The sequence below is a fragment of the Chiroxiphia lanceolata genome, chromosome 1, assembly GCF_009829145.1.
Source record: "Chiroxiphia lanceolata isolate bChiLan1 chromosome 1, bChiLan1.pri, whole genome shotgun sequence".
Lineage (NCBI taxonomy): Eukaryota > Metazoa > Chordata > Aves > Passeriformes > Pipridae > Chiroxiphia > Chiroxiphia lanceolata.
This window is the reverse complement of record NC_045637.1, coordinates 151,368,312-151,389,981: the sequence shown is the minus strand read 5'-3', so window position 1 is coordinate 151,389,981 and position 21,670 is coordinate 151,368,312. Positions and strand designations below refer to the sequence as shown.

The 21,670-nt window shown below is 43.1% G+C and overlaps 1 protein-coding gene across 2 annotated transcripts in view; it reads left to right on the top strand.

Moving 5' to 3' along the window:
* The window catches only part of OXSR1 (oxidative stress responsive kinase 1), a 97,483-nt gene that overhangs the window by 34,375 nt on the left and 41,438 nt on the right, over positions 1-21,670 (top strand). For both annotated transcript variants that reach the window (XM_032695647.1, XM_032695652.1), the window contains exons 4-5: positions 6,899-7,040; positions 21,242-21,297. In XM_032695647.1, the coding sequence (XP_032551538.1) occupies positions 6,899-7,040; positions 21,242-21,297 (198 nt within the window). The remainder of the gene's footprint in view (positions 1-6,898; positions 7,041-21,241; positions 21,298-21,670) is intronic.

Here is a 21,670-nt window from a genome sequence, read left to right as displayed (position 1 = left end):
TCATGTTCCATTTCTGCTGTGTTAATCTCTGATCTGGCCTCTCCGAGTTCCAACTGAGTTATGATCAAAGCATAAGCCACGGGTTCTTAGAAATCCTTGTGTTTATGTTGAATTATTTTCTTAGGAGAGAGCTATGCTGTTTTTAATCCATCCTGAGGGTTTTTAATTTTATTTGTAGAAGCACAACTTAATTTCAAACAATTAAGGATAAGTCAGAAACAGGAGATGGGACTGTACATGATTGCAGAATGTACATGATTGTGTAGATACATCACCATTGTCCCCTGTAATAGGAAAAGCATGAAAAAATAAATAGTTTGTCTTCAGATTTTCTCCTGTAAATGTTTTGATCTCAACTGCAATAGGCTGTTTTGCTCTCTTTATTATATTATCTTATTTTCTGCCTTGATCTTGTCATGTTTCTTAGGCATCAATGCAAGTGCTCTAGAGGGAAGGAGGCAAAAAATGGAATTTTCCTTAACTTTCCCTCTCAGGAGGTTTAACCAGGGTTAAGAAGAAACTTCAAAACTAGAAACCCAGCAATCTACTGAAATGTCTTTTCCTTTGCTTTATATAATTTGTCCTTTCCCTTCCTTCAGTGTTCTCTTACTGTATCTGTATTTCTCAGCCCCACAAGTACCGAATCCAAGCAGCTCTTCCTTTTGCATTTTCTTCATCTGTTTGCCAGAGACTGACAAGGTGCAGATTCAGTTCCTGGCTCTGGTGACAGTCAGGCTCAACGAAACCGCTGGCTAGTGCTGGGATGTCTTAGAAGAAGCAGCGCTGAATCTGCCAACTCCCAGTTCTCAAAGATGCAGCCTGTTCAGCATCAGTGTTCATCAGATTTGGGGCAGATTTTGGTTCTCACAAAGTTGTGTAGTAATCCCCAGCACTGTTTTCCATCCTGTTTGTGCCAGGCCTTCAAATGGCAAATCAATGCAGGTACTGTTACCTGCCTTTTTTTTTTTTTTTTGATTGGAAATTAAATTAAGGCATTAAATTTTCCTGTTCTGCTTGCCAGACCAAGTTAAAGGAGGAGTTTTCTTTGCATTTAACTTATCCTGTATCTTTGCTCTGTCACCTAAGTTATATTATAACATGCAAGATATGGTTCCCACAGCAACCAGCTCTGCTGTACATTTCTTTTGCCTCTGGGGACACGTAAAATTCCAGCTGGAATGCTCTTGCATTTATCTGTGATCTTGTTCCAAACCAGCTTTTCTTTCAGCTCAGGTTTTCGTGCCCTTCTCTGCTCAGTCCCACGTGCTGAAACATTAAGCAGTGTCACTGAAGACTGTCATGTGGATACTTTCTTCCTTTCCTGAGGAAGAATGTCAGAAACAGGCTTCCTAAATGCCATTCCACAGGCTTGCTGGAGTAGGTGAGGTCAAAGAAACGTGCTCTGGATTTGGAAGAGGAAGTGTTGATGTTTGTGGTGGTTTGCTGTGGAAAGTGAATCAGTGGAACAATTAGGACTTCTTGCCCTGAGGGTGTGATTACATGGAAGTTTTCTTCAGCAGCAAAGCTGATTTAAGGAGTTCCTGGCTGTTTGGTCTCCACCCTGCCTGCAAAACTGGATTACCAGTTACTGCAGTGATCCCACTTACAGTATGGCTTTGTAAACTGGTGCACGGGCACAACAGGGAGCTGGTGAACTGTGGGACTCCGTCATCTCATTTTGCTGCAATAGAAAACCCCATGTCTTTGGAGCAGCACATAGTACAGGGTGTTGAAAGAGACAGTTTTACTGGGTATGTGTGTAGGGTGCAAGACAGGACTGCATTTGCTGGGATCCAAGACAGTCCATTGAAAATGGTCTGTGTGATGTCAGTGTACAAAAACTGAATATGTGTCTCTTACAAATTCAGGATATTAATCTGCTCGTGGGTTACTTGTGTCTTCATTGTTCAGATACTGTTGTCATGGGTGGAAATCAGCTCTACTTGCTTCTGGAAAGTTGGAGGAAAGTTGGCTTTGGTGGATCGAGTCACTGCTAATCACATAGTCTCTAGCCTTGCCAAAATGGGAAAAGACAACTGTAAGGCTGCTTGCTCTTTACTCCTGGGGGAAACTGGAGGGAACAGTGAGATCCCTGTTCCTATTGTGCTGCTCTACAGACGTCAGTCTGTCCGTCTGCAGAGCTGGCGTGAGCAATAAGGACTCCAGAAAAAGTCACTCACTGCATGTTTGCCTTGGACCTGCACTAGTTACAGGTGGGGCTCTATCAGGTGAGGGTAAGTCTGTGTCCTGGGAGTTCCTGGTGACTTGTGCTGTCATTAGGAGCTACTTCATTAGCAGCTTTTGGAGCAGACTGGGAAACTTGGGAGTTTCAGCAGAAAACCACTTCCCTTTCAATTGCTGTACAGTTGAGTGCAGCAGTACTGAGGAGGTGTGTTCCATGACCACTGGTGTCAGAGTACTCTGAGACATTTCAGTGATGAATGACAAACCATGCTAAATGCTTTATCAGATTGCACAACATCTCATAGGCTTCCTGTTGATGTGCTGCACAGTGCATGTTTGATGGGCAGAAATTTGTTTATAGCTGTGTTTTTTCCCCATCAATCCCTAAATGTTGTCTCCTTTCTTTTGTCTTCTGTTGGGCTTTGAGATTAGCTGCTTATCACCAGATTTCTTTAAACATCCTTGTTAATGACAGCGTTATTTATATTTATGGTTAGACTCCAGTTCTGGCCCTTTTCTCTGTGTGTTGTTTTGTCTTTTCCTGATATGCTTCCCTTCTGGGCTTGGAAGAGCTTTCCAGTCAGCTTCAGCCAAACCTAATTTCTTTTGTTCTCTCTCGCTTAAAGCTGACTGACCCTCCTGTACTGTGAGTCTGTACTTGCTACTTGTGCATTTTTAATGAAGAAAATCGTGAGGGAATTGTTGTAATCAAACCTAATGCCATGTGTGATACACACCAGAGTGCTTCATAATGTTATCTAAAATTGAAGTTTTATTTTAGGGAGGAATCAAAGATGTTGTTTTTTCTTTTAGAGGCATTGCAGTGGATTTGTTTTCCCCTTGAAAATCTTGCAACTGTTCTGTAATACAGAGCTAGGTGCCTTATTTCCAATGTGAATCCCATCTTCTGGCCACTAGATTATGGGAGACTTCTGTCTCACACGGTGAGATAGAACAGTTTACACATGGAGCACAAACCTATAGAGAAACTGCATTTAATCAGAGATCCAGCTGCATTCAGATGTTCTCTCACTTCCCCAGTTACTCCTAAACTGGTTTGGAAGCTGGCTCAGGAGCTGGCAGTGCCTGCTGTCATGCTGGTGTTTTCAAGCAGTGTGGTCAGTTTGTAAAGCACATGCTCTTGTGTGGTTTAGATCAAGGTTCCAGTTCAGCTGAATTAGTTTCCAGTTAATTTTAGCAGTTATTGTATTGGTGGACCAGGAGCAGCCCACTCTGTGTAAAATGATCTGGTTTTCCCCTTGGACTCAGGATGGGGCTCTGATTCACTGCTCTCCTGTGGAGTTGGTGTGAGTATTTGTCTGCATCCTGGTGCAGTGGAGTTCTTACCCTGGTGAGTGTGTCACACACTTAACTGGGACCCTTGGGAACAACTCTGCATTGAGTTTATCAGCCTGGTTCTAAAATCCAATCCTGACCTAGCTGAAGGTGTTTTTCTTAACAGCGAAATTCCCATGATTTCTACTTTCAAAGTAGTTTCTTGTTTGGCTCTGTGTTTCTGTTTGGAGTTCTGGGTATTCCACTGCTCCATGCCAGGTTTCCTGAGCCAGAATGCTGGAAGATTTCGAACATGGCACGAAGCAGTGCTTGGAAGTGCAGCTTGGCTTCTTTCTTTGTATTCCATGGTTCTGTGCTTTATGAAGTTGCAATTGAGTTGGGAATTGAGATCAACTCCCAAATGTATTGATTTGTGAGGTGGAAAAATCCCAACTTCATGGTGTTGTGGTGCCAGTAAGCCAAACCCTGAGCAGACAAAGTGGGGATGATCCCAATAACATTTTCTCCAACAGAAAGGTGGCTTTTGTTTTGCTTTTCTGCTGTTTCCTGCACTAAGCACTTTGCTGATCCGTTTTTTTACTGTTCTCCTTTCTGTAGATGACTGGCAAATTCCCCCCACTTCTGTGAACACCTCAGTGTGAAAGTGGTTTTAAAAAAAAATTGTGCTTAAAAAGTGGCAGGCAGGACTGGGAGCAGATACAGCCTGGGTGTGAATCAGCCCTTTCACAACCAAGGCTGGCTCTGTGCGTGCCCTCTTGTCTGTCTGCCCTCCACCCCCTTTTCTGGGTTAAATACAACCTCTGACTTGGCTAAATAGAGGAATTTTTGACCAAATGAATTTGAGCACCATATGATCTGCCTCCTCATGTTCTCTGAGCCCTTTGCAGGAGAAGGGAAATGCTTGTGAACAAAGTCTGCTAACAGAGTTGTGGGTGGAAAGAGGACAAAACGAGTACGTGAAGAACCACATATTTTCACTGGACTTCCAAAACAAGTGACAGTTTGTTCTCCAGATAAAGGCACATTTGAGAGGAAAGACCTGAACAGTGAAAGTAGAGGGGATTTTGGTGGTTTTTTTCTTGGTGTCACAAAAATTCTTGTCCAAAATAAGAAGCGTTGAGGTTTGTAAACATAAACTGTTTAAATATGAAAACGTGACAGGCTGAAGTCCCTGCGAGTCCTCATGGCACACAACAGAAGATCCTTTTCTCAGAACATGAAGGTGAGACTTCAGTGAAGGGGAACATGCTGTGACATCTGGGGTTTTGCAGTTTCCTTCAGTAGAGATAATCTTGCTCTCATTCAGGAAGTCCAGTGTATATGTCAAAACAACCTGAATTACGTCTGGGTGAAACCTTTGGTTGAAACCCATGACCAGACTTACTAAACATGAGTGTGTTTCTCTGCTCAGGTGGGGTAAAGGAAGGCTGAAGAGTTCTTGCATAAAATGTTGGAGGGATGCTATGTAACTACATTTCTGTATTTTTTAAATTTTCCTTTGTTTTTTTTCCTATTTCTGTTAATTTCTTCTGTGTTAAGATTGCATCCTCTGCAAATATCCTGAACCAAGCAAAGATTTTTTTGTGGAGAAAGCTGGAGGTACCATTCAGGGCAGCCAGGGAGCTGGTCTAACCACTTGCTGCTGACAGAAGGGCTTTACTCCCCCATTCACAAATGTTTCTCCCGCCTTCCTACCTTCCTTTTCCTCTTTGTTGTCTCCAAAACCTCATCTGTTCACAGGTTATGCTCACTACCAACCCATTTCTCCCTCAGTTTGTTTTTCAGTGGATTTAGCGGGTGTCTTGGTGTACAGTGTGAGGACTGGTGCTGGAGGGCCAGAGGAGATGGAAAATGGGAATACTGGCTCTCCTGGCTTCAGCAAGCTGTTAGATGAGCTCAGCACATAATGCTTTACACAAACTGAGGGACACTGTGAACCCAGGGAATTGTTGCCCGTGCAGTTTGAATTGTGCAAAACGAGCCTTTCCACATGGTGTTTGTGTTCAAACGTTGCAGCCTTTTTGCTTTTGTCAGAGAATCCAAAAGGAAAATAAAAATGATCTGCACAATTGTTTTGGCCTAGAAATTCAAATGGGATAGTTAAAAAAATAAATTTTAAAGGAGGAAGGGGGTTTTGTCTACCTGAACCTGAAGAATGAGAAGAAAATCAAACCAAAAACCTCCATTGTATTTTTCCACTTTCTTCAAGAATTTACGAGGTGGAACTTGCAATTCCCCCATTGACCAAACTCACAAGAGTAAGTTTCTGTTCTTCAGATACAAAAAACTTATGTTTTTTTGATTGTGGATTAGGAAGAATGAACTTCTCTAAACTTTTCTAAAACTGAACTCAGCTCTTCTAAACTAGCTGAGTTCGTACTGGGATGTTCTTTCCCTGTGAGCTCCCCATTCAAAGACAAGCAAAGCTGGAATTTGTGCTGTGTAGTTGTGCCTGCTTTTCTCATTCTTTAAGAACTTCCCAGTACCACTGACATTGCTTTGTGCCCATAGCTGTAAAAAATCCTACTAGTCCCTATTCAGTCATTAAACCATAGAAACCCAAGTTTGAAGGGGCTAAACAGCAGAGGCTTAGACATCCCATACTGGAGCAATAAAAAGTTCTGAGAAGACTGTCTTCAGTCCAGATGCAAATACAAAGAGTACAGTACCCAGTGTATCATGAAAACAGGACCTTGCACAAGAGGCATGTAACGAGTTGTTGGTTCTGCTTATTCCTGGGTGCAATTCAGAGAGGTGGTTTGCTCTGTAAAGTGTGGTTTGTCATGGAAGATGATGTCATTCACACCATGCTTGGGAGAGAGACTAAACATGATGCTTCTAGGGAAGGATCTAAGCCAGTCCAGTTTTGTACACAGTGAAGAAGTGACTTATTGTCAGAATTCAGTCTCATTTGTTCTCTGTTTAATGATTTCCACTTTTTTCCTGTTAGGGTGGTGTCAGCCCTTTAACATGTTAGATTTTTCATGCTGTTTCTCTGCCTAGCATTTGTAGGAGCTGAGAGTTTAATTTTATCAAGCTTGTTGCCTTCGGCTTGTGAGTCCTGGCAGCCCCTTGCTTTTTCCATTTCCCCACTCCAGCTTCTCCAGTGCTCAGCACTAAACCAGCTGTAGCATCAGGATCTACTTAAAAACCTTCCAAGAGTCTTGTGTATGTACATGCCACATTTTGGCTTGTTCAAATAACTTCTCAGTTACTTGTGATCACAGGGGTTTTGTAGCCAACCTTGAGGATCTGCACCCAGGTGTGCATTGTTGCCTCTGCTTTCCTGCAGCAAAGGCTTCAGCTACTGAGTTTGATCCTGAATTCCTTGGACTTGTGTATTAAATGATTATAAACTACACTTAATTGTGAATAAATACTTCTAGTTTGAACTAAGGTGTTTAACTCTCTTCTCTAGGCTCTGTTTTGGATATTATCAAGCACATCGTGGCCAAAGGAGAACACAAGACTGGTGTCCTGGATGAACCCTGTATAGCCACAATCCTTAAGGAGGTGCTGGAGGGACTGGACTACCTGCATAAAAATGGGCAAATCCACAGGTATTTTACGTTTTTCTCACCTTTGTCATAAAATGTTCTTGAAACAGAGTAGCTGAGCACACACAGTCTCATCCCACAACTCACTATGAGGGCATGAAGAGAGGAAAGTAAAGGTGGGAGCTTAATCAAAGTGCGGAATTCAAATGTCTGTAGTCTATATACTACATCTGTATACTATGACTAGGCCAAATTTGGGTAAACTTTAGGATATTGAAAGTTCTGACACAGAGAATCTCATACCAAATGTCAACAGCCAGCTGCAAAGTATAGTTGTTGGAGCTGGAAAACTTCAACTGGTTTTGTTTCTTGCTGAGCTACAAATCACCAAGAGCACTGCATAAGCAGTGTTGAGCAATTTAATAAGGACCCCTTCAAGCCCTGATTTTTCTTTTTAAGGTTAACTGCAAGATCAACATAATGAAGTTTGAATTTGAGTGATTTCATTAAAAAAAGAAAATGAAAACAAAATTAATGGGAAAACAACTTCTGTAGGCAAAGCCCAGTTAACTAATGGCCTGTGATTTGACAGATCACTGAAACATGAGGGTTTCTGTGCTGCTCTCTTGTTTGAGTGATACTTTTAAATCATATTTTCCTGTCCCCCAGTGTCAAGGTGTGGTGTAGTTCAGTAAGAGAAGATGCTAAGTCAGTCTATTCTGCATTAAAAAGACTGAGATTTTCAGTCCTAAATATGTGCTGAAAATAGAATATGCTGCTTCTGGGTAATATTCACCATCCCAGCCACAGACTGCTGCTGGAACAGGCTCTTCTTTCTTGGGAATTTTGTGAGCTTGGCTGTCTTCTGGGACAATGCCATTACAAGCATTGCTGCTCCTGTGCTGGAGTAAGTTTCTGTCCTCTTATAGCTGAGCAAGAAGAGGTTACTTTTTGCCAAAATTCTATTTATTTAGAAAATCCAGTAAGTATTTATTTCATATTTATAATCAAACTGACTGGCTTTTGTAGGTTATTTTGGGTTGAAAAAGAAAAAAAATGGAACTAATTGGAGTTTTTTCCCCTGAAAGAAGTGTCAAATTTCATTTTCCAGTCTCCATTAAAATCCTTCAACAAGAATCGTTGTCTTCACTGAAGACAGTTTTGATTTCATAGCTGGTTGCTTAATTTCGTTTTTTAGAGGTAATACTTCAGGCAGCTCTGGGAATTCAGAGAAAAGTGATAAACCAACTTACTTGCCAAGTACTTGGTAACCTTTCACTGTGCCATAAGTGATTGATAGAACCGTGTTCATCTGTGACTTGCAGTTGGTGTGCTTGGCTGATTTAGTTCATCTTCTGGTCTAGTGATACTGAAATATATATGTTAAAGCAGCTGTAACCTGTTAAATTTCAGTTTTTCTGAAGGTATCACATAATGTTTTCTGTACTGAAAGAGTGGTGGTTCTCCATTTGGCTGGCTGGATTGGAAGAGCAAAACTAGTAAATGTGGTAAAGATTAGAGAGAATATATTCATGTGGGTGGTGTGGGGTTTTTTTACTGCTCTCAGCAAAAATACCATGTTCACAAAGTTTAAACTGCTTGGTCTGAAGAAAATGTGATTCACATTGAATCATTTGGAAGTGAACTGGACCAAACCTGCTGTGACCATTCTCATCTTGCTGGTTGAAGCATTTTGCCCATATTTAGGGAACTTCAGCAAAAAAATCAGAGCTGTGTCGTTGATGCAGCTCAAGGTTGTGGTTGTGCATCAGCTGCTTTGCATGTGTTGCATCCCTGTGTTTTGGGGCTGCTCCAACAATTGTGTAGTATTTTATCATGGAAAAGTGTTTGGATTACCTCATAGTGTTGGGCACAGTGGTCTGGGGAATTTGGAGAAGTGGGATACACAAGGAAAGTTGTGATGTTTCCTGCCTGTGATGCAAAGGATGGGTTTTAAGTGTTGGCAGAAAGCAAGCTGACATGCCTTTGAGGGATGAAACATGTTTCCTTAATGGAGTTCATCCTGCTGTGTTCCGTTTTATCCAGATGTGTGTGTGCTGCTGAGGAAAACACAGTTTAAAGATGTGGCGCAAATGGGACCTTTCCTCATCCATAGGAATATCTGTATGGTTTTCCCATTTTGCTTAACGCCAGGGGTCATAATATTGGTCATGCCTGATGGGAAAGGCAGGTGGAAATCTTAAAGCCGTGCCAGAGATGCTCTGAGAGGAAGTGTTTAAAATAACTGAACTTCAGTCCCCTGGGTCAGCTTAAAGTATCTGGCTCCAAAGGAAACCACATCAGGTGATGGCTGAACTGCTGTATCGTGTCTGCAGTGTGGGGCAGCTGTGCTTGGGGTGAACTTGAGGCCAGGGCAAGATCAGCTGTGAAGGATCAAAATTGAAGGGCTTTGGCCAGACCTGGAAGGTCCAACCCGAAGCCAGCAGCTGTCCAGCAGAGGAAAGTGTTCAGCTGTTTGCACTAAATATCCCATCTCTGTTCATATTACACCTAGGAGAAAACAACTTGATAAAATTAGAGACGTAGTATGAGTGAGTGACTGTAATTAGCTCATCCAAAGATGGACAGCCAGGCTGGTGGCAAAGCCCGAAGGATGAATATCAGGACCCAAATGTGATTTTGTGGGCACTGCTGACCTGAAGTGGGGCCATAAATCATCGGTGAGATCAGAGAACATATGTCTGACAGCAGAGCTGCTTCATACTTCTGAATTATTCATCATCTTAAACTGGTAAATGAAGTTAACACGTGAAAAACTGGCTTAATGAAATTCTGCTGCTGAATCTTACTCTGCGTAAGTCCACCTTGAACTTAGTGCCACTTCCAATTAAGGTTTGGGGAACTGGGTTGGCGTGGAAGTGTAAATCCCTGCTTTGGACAGGAGAGGAGTTTGACAGTATTCTCTAGAGGAGATTAGAAAGCCAAATATCTAGTGAAGGCTTAAATTATAATTCTTTTTTCTGTTTACTTTCCTAATTAACAGCCAGAGCAAGTCCGAGACTTGAATAGGCACCATTGTTCAGCAACAAATGCTGAAGTTTCTCACATTTGCCCAAAGTGATGTTTTTTTTGCTTTCATCTTCCAAAGGCTGTTGGGAAGTGTCTTGAGGCCTTATGGGAAAGACAAAGGAGAAGGCAAAATCAGTTTTATTTTCATGAAACACTCTATACCAAGGTGACGATTACCAATGATGCCCATCTTTCTCCAAAATCACCACTGCCTCCGTATTGCAGAGTTAGCAGCTCCCTGCCTTCCCTGCCATGTGCCCATCCCTGGCCATCTCTCCTGTGCCAGCTGCTGCTGCTGTCCCCATTGTGGCTTCCTGCGTAGCACAGTGATCCCAATGCGGATTTGAAATCCCAGTGATCCGGCTCATGTTGAGTGAGTTAAGTACCTGGGCACCAGCCAGTGTGCTGAGGATGGAGGGCCAGACTCGGAAGCCTTTGGATGAAGCTGTCCTGCAGGAATCTGCTCAGCCACTTTTTTTTTTATGGAAGTTGAGCAAGACTGACGTGCTGTGAGGGGTCGCTGCCGGGCTAATCTTGTCTGGGTGACACTCAGGGTATGTTGTACCTCTTCCCCATTTGGACTCTGATTCCTCTTGTGTATTTGGGGATTAGCAGGAGTTTGATGAATGACTTAGAAATAAAACTAAAGTAAAACCAACCCAAGAGGTTTTATTGCTTAAAAAGATTTATTGGAGGGAAATTCAAGGCTTTTTCAGGTGGTGCTCCGTATGGCAGGCTGACAAATGAATCATGCTGATTAACTGTTACAAGGTCTCTCTGTCTTTCTCCCTATTTTTATCTCAGAGCTTATCTTCTGTTCATGATTAGCTGTTGTGTAACTGAATATTTTAGTTAGTCCAGGTGAAATGATACGCTGCTCAAATATAACCAGATTCTCCTATTGCAGCACAATAAATGTGATACTTGCTTGCTTTTTTCGTAAATACAAAAAAGCCTGGAAAGTGGTTTAGGATTGCATGCACTCGAAATATTGGCATGGCAGCAGTCCAGCTATTACTTTGTTCGCTGCTCTACTTCTTACAGGGTGAGAGGTGCAGAAGCACATTCGATCTGCTGAGCTATATCAGCCTGTGCTGCCCAACAGAATGTTTTGGGGTTTTTTGGTGTCTTTTGAAAATCAAGAGTGTGGCCAGCAGGGTGCTGGGGCAGCTGTTTGAATGTTGCTTTGAAGGAGACCCCGGAAGGAATATTCTTGCTGTGCTTCTATGCCGACTGTATTCGACTATATTATTTTTTGGACCTTAGGATGGTTTTGACAGAGGATCAAAGTTTAATTGTTTGCCTCTTCACCTATCTTAAGAGTAAATAACTTCTGAGAAAAGGACGTGAGCACATCACCAAGACTTGTGTGTGGGTTTTTGCAAGAGTGCTGCCCCAGTAGTGGGTTTTGTATTTAAGATGAAGGAGCTGATGGATATATTTCGGCAGAACTTGGCTGTCCTACAGGATTCAAGCTTAATTTTCATGTAGCTGATTAATGCATTGATAGCTGTGCTGGCAGGTCTTGTGGTTAAACTGGATTCCAGTATGCTTCTGATTATTTTGATGACTGAAATACTGTACTTTTTTGTTTCTGTAGCAATACTGTGGGAGAACATCAAGCTCTTCTCTCCACAGTGCTGTAATCTTACTTTGGGGAGTGCATTTTGGAAGTGAAGTTTGGTAGGGGAGGAAAGGATAATGGGTGGAGCCTTTCCGCCTCTAATTGCCAGTTTGATTTTTAAGTCAGGACACTGGTAATTTGAAAGTTGGCTATTGCTCAGCTGTGGGAAGTGGAATTTTCTTATTCAGAGACGTGTACTTTGATCTCTTCTTTTATAGTATGGTAGGGGTAGAAATAACCCCTAGAGGTGGTAGTTAATATAAATTTTAGAGCTTTAATTTTTAAATAGTTCAGTAGTCATAGAAATGTTACTCTTGGCTGTTTCAGTGGGAACGAGGACAAGATGCAGCTCTGGGTTGTACTGGGTGATTTGTTCCCCCAACAAACACTTTGCTGTGTGCAGTGTAAAGGGCACAAGGACCACCAAATCCTACTCTCTGTACAGTCAGATGGGGGTGTATTGTGGTGGTTTGGCAAACCAACGTGTTCTCCTGGTGGTTGTTTCTTCCACTGCATCATCCAGAAATTCATTGTTCAAAAAAAAAGAAAAAACAAAAACAAACAAAAAAACCCACCCCACTGTGGTTGCGGAGAAAAAATACGAACCAGATGTAAATCCCAAATCTGCAGACAGCCAGAAACAATAACTCCCGTGGAGACAGTTTTCCTCAAAGTGGATAAAGAACAATCTCTGCTCTGAAGCCTAAAACCCTGGGATTTAAACCTCTGCTGGTAAATATTGTTGCTGCTCAAATCACAGGGGTGCTGGGGGCCCTGCAGCAGGTCCAGGGGACTCTGGTGATGTCTGGAGATGTGGCTGTTGCAATCAGGTGTTTGCCTCTGTGTTTTCTTCTCAGACCCAGGTGCTGCCTCTGAACTTTGTCACTCAATGTCCTGCACTTACTCAAAGTAACTTTGGTGTAGTCCAGGGGAAAACCTACTTTTGATAGAACTCCTATGCATCACATTAGAAGGAGGGGAAGTTTTTAGGTTTTTCCCTCTGCTGCATGGAGATTTGAGGTGGGAAGAGTACCATGAAAAGCAGGAGATAGAGGTTGGGGTGATCTCCAAAAGCAGTGACAGGTTTTGATCGGGGATCCATGACTGAGTAGCACACTCAACTAATGTAGTTTCCAGCAGTTCTTGAATTGTCAGGAGCATTTGAATTCAATGTGTTTCCAGGGACAATAGTCATCCGCTGTCTGCAGCATTAAATGTATCAGGTGAAAATGTAACAGATTCTTTTGGCTTTCTACTCTGCAGAAACCAAGTGCCATTCACACCTGTGTACAGCAGCGTTTGTGACATCTGTCTCATGTCACTGCATTTATCTGCTGTAGATTACTGGGACGAGATTGCCTGGTATAGGCTCTTGCAGCATCTACCCAGCAGCAGAGTGACTGTTTAAATAATCATGTTCATCTTTTCCACTGTGATATATGAAGTAAATAACTCCCTTCGAAAAGGGGGCTTTGGGTATTGTCCCCTATTGTGATGCAGCAGATTTTCTGGCCTTTACAGATCCTAAAAGCTGCGTTTTTGGAGATACCTTAAGCATTTATTCAGACTACTTCATGTCTTCTGCTAAAGCATGAGAAAAAAGGGTCACTTGCTAAATTTGTGTGGTAACATATTAAGCTCTTGAAAATTTTGTAAGGTTACATCAGAGGTTATTTTTGTATGTTTACTAAATCAAATTATATCCTGCCTAGTAGAGTTCTAATAAAACTTTGATATTAAAAAGTAAAGTTAATACTTTAAAAAAAAAAAAAAAGTGAGACAAAACCCACACACATTTAGGACAACAAATAAGGAACTGCCACAGAGAAATCTATCACTTAGTGGTAGCCTGGAAAGCATCACCAAGTGAGACTGGGAGTTGAGAGAACACTGTTTCCATTGTACACATACCCAATTTTATAACTGCTTTCTCCATTTTATAGGAATTACTGGATGAAATATGGAGATCTTTCTTCTTCCTATGCTGGTCATGCTTAAAACTTGTTTCCTAGATTTTGGAGGAGGAAGTTGAGCTGACAGGGCTCTGGGTGTCTCGAATTTCTCCTCCTGTGTCACGTTGCAGACATGGCTGAGCGGGAGCTGTGGGTGGCTTTGTAGATAGGGACAGCTCTTGTCTGCATAGGGGAATGCCTTGGACCTTGTGTGTGTATAGATATACATACTGCTTCTCCAGAAGAGGGGTGCTTTTTGCCTTTTGGAAATTAGGACCTTTTTAAGCCACCGTATATAAATTTTTTGGGCCTTATTTGATCCAGATTGGTTCTGTCTTTACTGGAATGACCTTTCCTCTTTCCATCGTAGCAGGGAGATGTGCGAATCACTTGATATTCCCATTTCTTCTGCTACCTGATGCATCTTGTACTCAAACTGGGGTGATCTACATGTGGTAATTTCTGGGAAATTCCTATTTCTGAGGACCCTAGGAACATGTTACAACACGCAGGAGGTGCTGCAGCATGGTGACGTGCATCACTGGTACTGCCACGCGGAGCAAACCTGCCTCTTTGCACGTTAAATCATTTGACGTGAAATATTGAAACAAGACCACGTTATAACTTGACTGTTTTCCTCTGTTACCAATGACTAAGCCAGGGTGTCCCAAAAATATCTGGGCCTCCAGGGGTAGGAATAGACCTTGTGACTCCACAGCTTGCGATGTGTGTGTTGCTTTTCATGCTGCAGCTGTTAAAGGGTCTTTGTGCCTTGTCCCCACTGCAGTCCTTAGGAAGTAGGATCAGGAAATGGAAGGGCTGAATAGATGAATTTGTGGAAGAAATACTGGTACATTTTTAGCTGCTGTTCAGCAGTATGAAAACTTGATTTTAAAGCCTGCTGGGCAGGGTCCTTTCCTTATACAATAGAAAAAACCCTGAAGTTCTGACAGACTCAGGGAAACTTTAAAAGTGGTGTGTGAAGTTAAGAGATATAGCTTCTGTCTTGCATTGACTGCTGAAGGGTGTCAGAAGCCCTGGTTGATTGGCAAATCCTCCTTGTCATGAGCTGCTGTTACAGCAGTGACATGCATTGGGGTGAACGTGTGAAACAACAGAGTCTTTTGCTGGAGGAAGAAGAGGGGCCGTGAAGGTTGGTATGATTAGATCATATCCATGTTGGGAGGCAGGGCTAAATCCAGTGTTTGTAGCACTTTATTTTCTAGCTTAAGGAGCTGATCTGTCTGAAAACTGTTTTTTAAGGTTTTGAATCACCTGGAGCAACTTCCCCACAGTGATGTGCAGGTGAAGTTACTTGAGCACTGATGCTGGGCTGGCTTGGTGAGGGATGGGTGGTGGAGTCCAAGGCAGACAGGATCTGTCCTTGAACTGCACCACCCTTTAACCCTCGTTGGGTTGTAACCACGTGGGAAGAGAAGGAATTAAAGAGAGTGCGAAAACATCAAAGGCAGAGTTGGCACAGAAGTGAAAATTGTAAGTTGAGCGTAATTTGCTGAGATAAAGGGAAGTTGCAGACTCTGCGATAACAGTGACAGACAGGGACACAGTGAGGGATGTGACACTTCATAACAGAGACTCACAATGGGTTAGCCCAAGGTCTGCAACTCATTCTGTACTGCCTCAGCATCTTCCCAGCCCCTGGAGCTGTTCAGTCAAGGAGGATGACAGTGAATTTCAGGCAGATCTCCTGCAGCTTTCCTTAGTGAGTCGTCCCTTGTCTGAACTGACACAGCAACTTAACCTAAAAAGAAATCCGATTCACGTTGTGGTTTCTTGGGCCCCAAACCCTCTACTTAAAGCAGCATTGACAGGCAAAAAATCAAGAGGGATTGTACCAAGAAAGTGTATCATGCAGCCTCTTGAAAGGTGTTTTATGATGTAACTACAATAAAGTGCAATGGGAGATTAATTTCTCATATAGCCCTCACTGGGGTTTCTGTTTGCCTATGCCAAGGCACAGGATGGAGTTATCTCTCCCAAGAGGTCTCTTCATTACACTCAGAGTGATCTACCTGGATCTTAAGGGTAGGGCACAGAGAAAACAAGTACTTGATGTACTCTTACAGCTCGTTTTGGTGGATGCTGACAGTCCTTTCCATTGGGCTTTGTCTACACATGACTGTGACAGACTGTGGCTTTGCAAACAGTCACTTCTACCTGCCAAAGCCTTGCTTCACACTGCTTGAAAACACAAAAAGAACCTTTTTAATTCCTGGTTACATTGGATTATTCATCTAACTTTCCCCAGCCGTTAAAATGACAGTTAAAAAGCTTTTAAGTGTTCCTACCTTTGTAGCCCCCGTGAAGTCGTGCCTTTAAAAATGCCTGTCTCATTTGAGCCCTCGGGTAAATCATGAGTTGCCTTGTGCTGCTGGCATTGAGTTCCTGCACTGAGGCCCTGGTCTTTGAGCACAGCCCAGCAGCTGACAGAGCAGCTCAGAGAGGAGGGAAGCAGCAGTCGCTGTGCTTCCCTGATCCTGAGCAATAAAGCGTGTCCCTGGGCTGGTCCCCCGCTGTAATTTATGGCAGCCTGGCTGCTGCCGCGGGGCCCGGCTGCCAGTGGCCACGAGGGCCTGCTGAGAGGGCTGTGGATGAGCAGGGATGAAGCAAGCTGTGGACTTGGCCCTCTCCTCCCTCTGCTTATGCCTGGCTCAGCAGGGAGGCTGGAGAGGAGTATGGAAGCTGCTCTGCCAGCTCTCTGCCACTGGAAAACCTTCAAGCTTTGGGAGATGTTCCTGAGGCCGGCTCTGCAGTTAAGTACAGCGCAGTAATAGACAGCAATTGCACCTCACACAAGAGTTTGGGACTTAAAGCTCAACTCTGTCACATGAAAATATTAGTGCACACAGCTTTCCTGAGCAGGAGCAGGGGCGTGTTAATGTGTACAGCACTTCCAGTGTTGTCTTGAATGCCTTCTCCTGTGTTGTACTGAACTTACTGACATTTGAGGGTGTAAAAATACTGATCTGCCTGCACACTCCAAGCCTAGTTTACATTTGGCAGCTCTAAATGGTAAAGCACTTGCATGTCACCAGCTTTTTATATCTTGGCTTATAAGGCAAAGGGAAGAGGTGATACAGGTAACAGCGTATCATTGAAGGGAGAGGAATGTTTCATGGTAGAGAGAGTATAGTGCTCATTTGGTATAATGTCACAGATTGCTTCATATTTAACTGTATGTAGAGATATTGTCCAGGAAGCATTTTCTGCATGACTCAGAACAACATCAGCTCCAGCAACTGGTAGCATTCAGCATAAATATTTTGAGTTCTTCATTACCATTAACAGAAAATAGTAATTGTTGCATCTTGCACCTTCTCTTTTTTTAAATGAAACTTGGCAGGGCCAACCACTCCTTCCTCATGCCAAATTATGCACTGTGGAGCTCAGTCCATGAAATTTTATTGTTGCAGTTGATGTAAATTGCATCTAATGGGCAGATGACTCACTGCTGTGCTGACATCCAGCTTTACATCCTAAAGGCACATGCCAGCAGGCTGGAAGCATAGGCAGAGTAAACAGGGCTTATCTCTATTTCCCCTTTCCTGGGATAGTTTTCTTCCCAGTACTGGCCTGCAGAGCTCCTGGGATGCCACTCTTTGCTCAAGTCCCTTGTATTGTGGCCTTAACGAAGCATCCTTAGCAAGCACTGTATGTTGGTGCCAAGGATTGAGGGCTATGGATGAGGGCAGATCTGATCATTAAGCAGAATTTCAAGTACTTATGTAGGCTTTTTATAGTGGGAACAAACCATCAGGATACAGTTCCTGTAGTTCCCCCCCCCCCCGCCTTACTAAAAAATAATTTGTGGAGGATGTGGGAACACAGCACTCAAAACTGGGGACCATCATCTCATTGCCTTCCTGTGCTCTCAAACCTCCTGTAGCTGGAAGCATGGTTATAATTTTGTTGTTGGGGTCAGATTTGGTTATACAGCACATGATGCCTATGGCCCAACCCCACCCTGAAGGCATTCATGTGATGTAACTGGTACATTAGTGGGAAGCTAAACCAGTTTGGGATGCAGATGAGGAGGGATTTCTGCCCTGCTGCAAAACCTCTCAAGGCTGATGTGGAGAATCCAGCTTTGCACTGGAGCAAGTCCAAACCCCTCTTCCCACTCAGGTTGTGAAGAACAAGGTAAATAAAAGCATAATTGTTATTTTGTGGAAGGGCTTCTGAAGACTTTAGAAGAAGGGAAGGTGACAGTTACAGAGCGGGAATGTCCAGAACTACTGTAGCATTTGTTAAGCTACCAACAAGAAAGTTTACTCCATCCTTCTGTAACTGCATTTAAAACTTGGTATAATTACTGTTTATGCTAAAGCCTAAAGCTGCTTCCTGTTTCCGATGTAGTAATTGTGCCAGAGGCACACCATTTATTCCCAGTGTATCAGCCCAGGATACGGTCATTACCACATTAATAGGAAGTACCTTCAAATTGTTATACTTGGCAATAACTATATCCTGGAGTAACAAACTTCTCACCATTCAGTGTGCGAGTTTATAAGCATCTCCTGAGGAGAATAAACAGGAAAGCACTTACCCTCTCTCCCCTGCCCAGTTGCTTTAAATGCAATTAATTAATCTTAAAGATGATTTTAGAGGAGAACCTACTTTGAAGACACTGCCAGTGCACCAGTATATGCTAAGGAAAGGGGGTTGTGCTCTGCCAGTGTTATGGTGTTATGTATAGACTGGGGTGAGGAATGGGAAAGCTGGAAGTTGCCTCTGTCGTACAGTAACTCCAAAATGGAGTTGGTGTCTCCAAACATCTAGGTGCCCCATCAGTTTTGCTGCTCCAGGGTGGAGTGCACCAGGCTGGGGTGAGTAATGGCCTTTGCAGAGGGCTGGTCACTGTGAGGAAATGCCGCATGAAGTGGTGATTTAATTCTGCAGCTTGACTTGGGTATTTGGCAGTGGCAGTTTCGGCCTCCTCGATTTGGAATTGTGGCAATGACTTGTTTTAATTTCTTGAACCAGCTTTAAGCATCATATTTACCAACTTTTGTTTCCAACAAGAAAATATGTAAATTTTAATTAATCCAAGCTGAAGTTAAAAAGAAAACAAGCCTCTGCATTGGTGGGGGAGGTTAAGGGACTGGAGTACTTTGGTGCTTTTTTCCTATGGGATGCAATCTGAGTGCTTGTTTCACTACTTTTTGCATTCTAAGCCTGTCCAGCTTGCTCTGTTGTGGTGGGATGGTTTGGTGGTATTGAATGTGTCCTATTTTCTGGCCACTGTTGCTACACCAGTGAAGCCAGATTGATTTTTTTTTTTTTTGCTTCATCCTTAGTTTTGCCTAAAAACTTCCCTGGCACTTCCTTCACAGCTGAGTATGGTCTGCTCCGGGGGCTGAGTGAGCCACACATGCTGTTGTGCCAGAGGGGAGGTATGGAAAGGCCCTAAAATACCGCATGGCCCAGCTTACTGGGGAAATGCTCCAGCATCCTGGGCTGCCCTGGAGTACAGATGGAAGAGGAAATTACTCTCTCCAGTAAGAGAAATTATAACTTCAGTGGGCAACCTCAGTGCATCCTATTCCTTTCCCTATAACCTGGAACTGGCAGGCAGCTCTGAAAGGGCCTTGTGCATCCTGGCTGTTGCAGGAGAATCAGCTGCAGATCAACATTTCCAGTAGGGTTGGAGAGTTTCCTGAGCACCCTGTGTTCCCTCTGAATTAGTGCTGGTGCACAGGGGGATTCCTGGAGATGGCTGTGCCTGTGCCAAGCACATTTCACACCGTGCGAGCCAGTTCCTTACCTAGGAAACAGCAGACTTGGGCACTTCACTCCAGTGTCTCCACATACTCATGTTGTTGGATCCCAGAGGCATCATCTGCCTAACTATTGGCAGGGAGCTTTTCCATTCCTTCCTGTTACGGACTGTGAACGCTTTGTGGGAGTGCAGGGGTCAGTCAGGTTTGGATCTCTCACAGCAATTAGCTCTACAGCTCCAGTTGTATTGGATTTTGCCAGAGGATGCTAAGGGGGGAGCATAGCAACATGCTTAATTGGGTATTTAATCCCCTTAGGGCCTTCGTCTCTTTAAGAGTCTCCATCCAGTGCGGTGCTGATGCTGTCTGGTCTCCAATTGCTGCAGCCGTTAATTGCAGGAAGAGAACAAAATAATGCTCCTTGGAGGGAAAGTCAGCTCCTCAATTCTGTCATGTCATATAACTTCAGAGCTTCCATATAGATCTATCCAGCTGCTAGCAGAAGGTGTACATTTGGCAGGACTTGGAATACTTGATTGAAGGGTCAAGGTGCTGTCAGCTGCAGTTTGGTGTTCATCTTCAGTGGGACTGTCTTATGGTCTGTTTTGTTCCACTATATGCTGGGGGAAAGCTTTGCCATGCCAATATCCTAGACTGGGTATTGGGAAGAGTGTGATAAATGCTCATGCTGGAGAGGATGTGTTTAAAATTATCCTGGCCTGGAACTGGCAGTGGCCCAGCCTCCTCTTGAGAAGAGCAAAGCCAGGAAGGAGCTGATTTCCAGGGCCTGACCGGGCCTTTTTGGCCAGACCATCAAGCCAGTTCTGTTCTCATGATGCACAAGGGAGGAGAGAAAAAATAGCTTTTGACTTTTTTCTCTATGTGAAATGATTTGGAATATTTGTCAAAGGCAGTGGAGGGAAAATTTGCTTGTTTTGGTGTTGTTTTCCTCTTTTCGCTCCGGGTCTGTGTGGGTTCCTGGGCAGCACAGGTTTAGCAGCAGTGCTGGTGACCCCAAATGTCAACTATAAAGGTGCTTCTTTTGGCTTGGTGGGGGGAGCAGCCCATGAAAACAAACTGGAAAACTTCAAAGTGTTTGGAGTGAATGTAGCATTCCCTCAAAGATGGAGAAGTGTTGCTGTAAACCTAAAAGCTTAGAGCTTTTTTTGTCTAGGAAGAGGGCAGTACAAAACTTTCACAGCACATGCTGGATGTTCTTGTCTGTTCATTGACTCTGGTAAAAAAAAATTCAAGGAGACTTTTCACTAAAGCTGAGGCTTCACAGGACAGTTGAGTGACCCCACTTTCCCATTCTCACCATCTCTCTTGTACCAGCTCTGCTCACCTGACCGTTGGTATTGAGGTTCTGTTCATTAAGCCACGAGCAAAGGTTTTTCTTTTGTCTGTATTTTCACCAGTGTGTGGGGCTAAACTGATTTCCTGTGGCAGCATGTGAACTCCTCCAGGGCAGGAGAGGAGCAAGACATGAGGATGGGGGGAGAACATGGTGCATTCAGCAGGAGATCAACTCATTGTCTCTTGAAGTTGCTCCTGCTGAAGGGATGCATGAGGATCAGATCAGTGCTAAGTTCTGTTTTCGCATTTTTAGCTAAGTTTGAAAACCTGGGACAAACCACTTTCCTTGAATTTTTAAGGGTGCCTTCTGCTAAGTTGTAATTTTATTTTTTTTTCTGTACACAGTACCTGAAATGCTACTAGCTATAAATCATACAAATACTACTTAGTGTCTGTCTCTGAAGTTACAATTGATGTTAAGCCCCTACTATTTCTGCATGATTAGAGGCAGGAGGTGCTAACGCAAGAAACAAAATATAAGAAATAATAACTGTTTTGTGTATTTTTGTTGGTTGAAGGAAATATTTAATGGCTTCCACTTATTGTTGCTTTATCTTTCTGCAGGGATGTGAAAGCAGGAAATATTCTTCTTGGAGAAGATGGCTCAGTGCAAATTGCAGGTAACTTTCCTGGTAGCTTTGAGTAAACTTTAGCCATAACTGCATATCCAAAGAAATTATTTAATGATCAAGGAGAAATTTATAAAAAATTGTTAACCTCAAAAAGCCCCACAGTTCTTAAAACAAACAAACAAAACCAACAACACCAAAACCCCCAACAATAAACAAACCACAAACCAAAACAAGAAACTGAACCAGAATTTACTACATCTTGTTATCTTAAAATGCTCTTATTTGGAACAATGACAATAAACAGGAATAAATCATTTGACTGTCAAGTGCTCAGAATCAATAGATCAGATAAAATTCTTGGCATAAGCTACTCAGATTTTTAACTCAGCAGATTTATAGGCTTGGAAGTGGAGTGCACAGA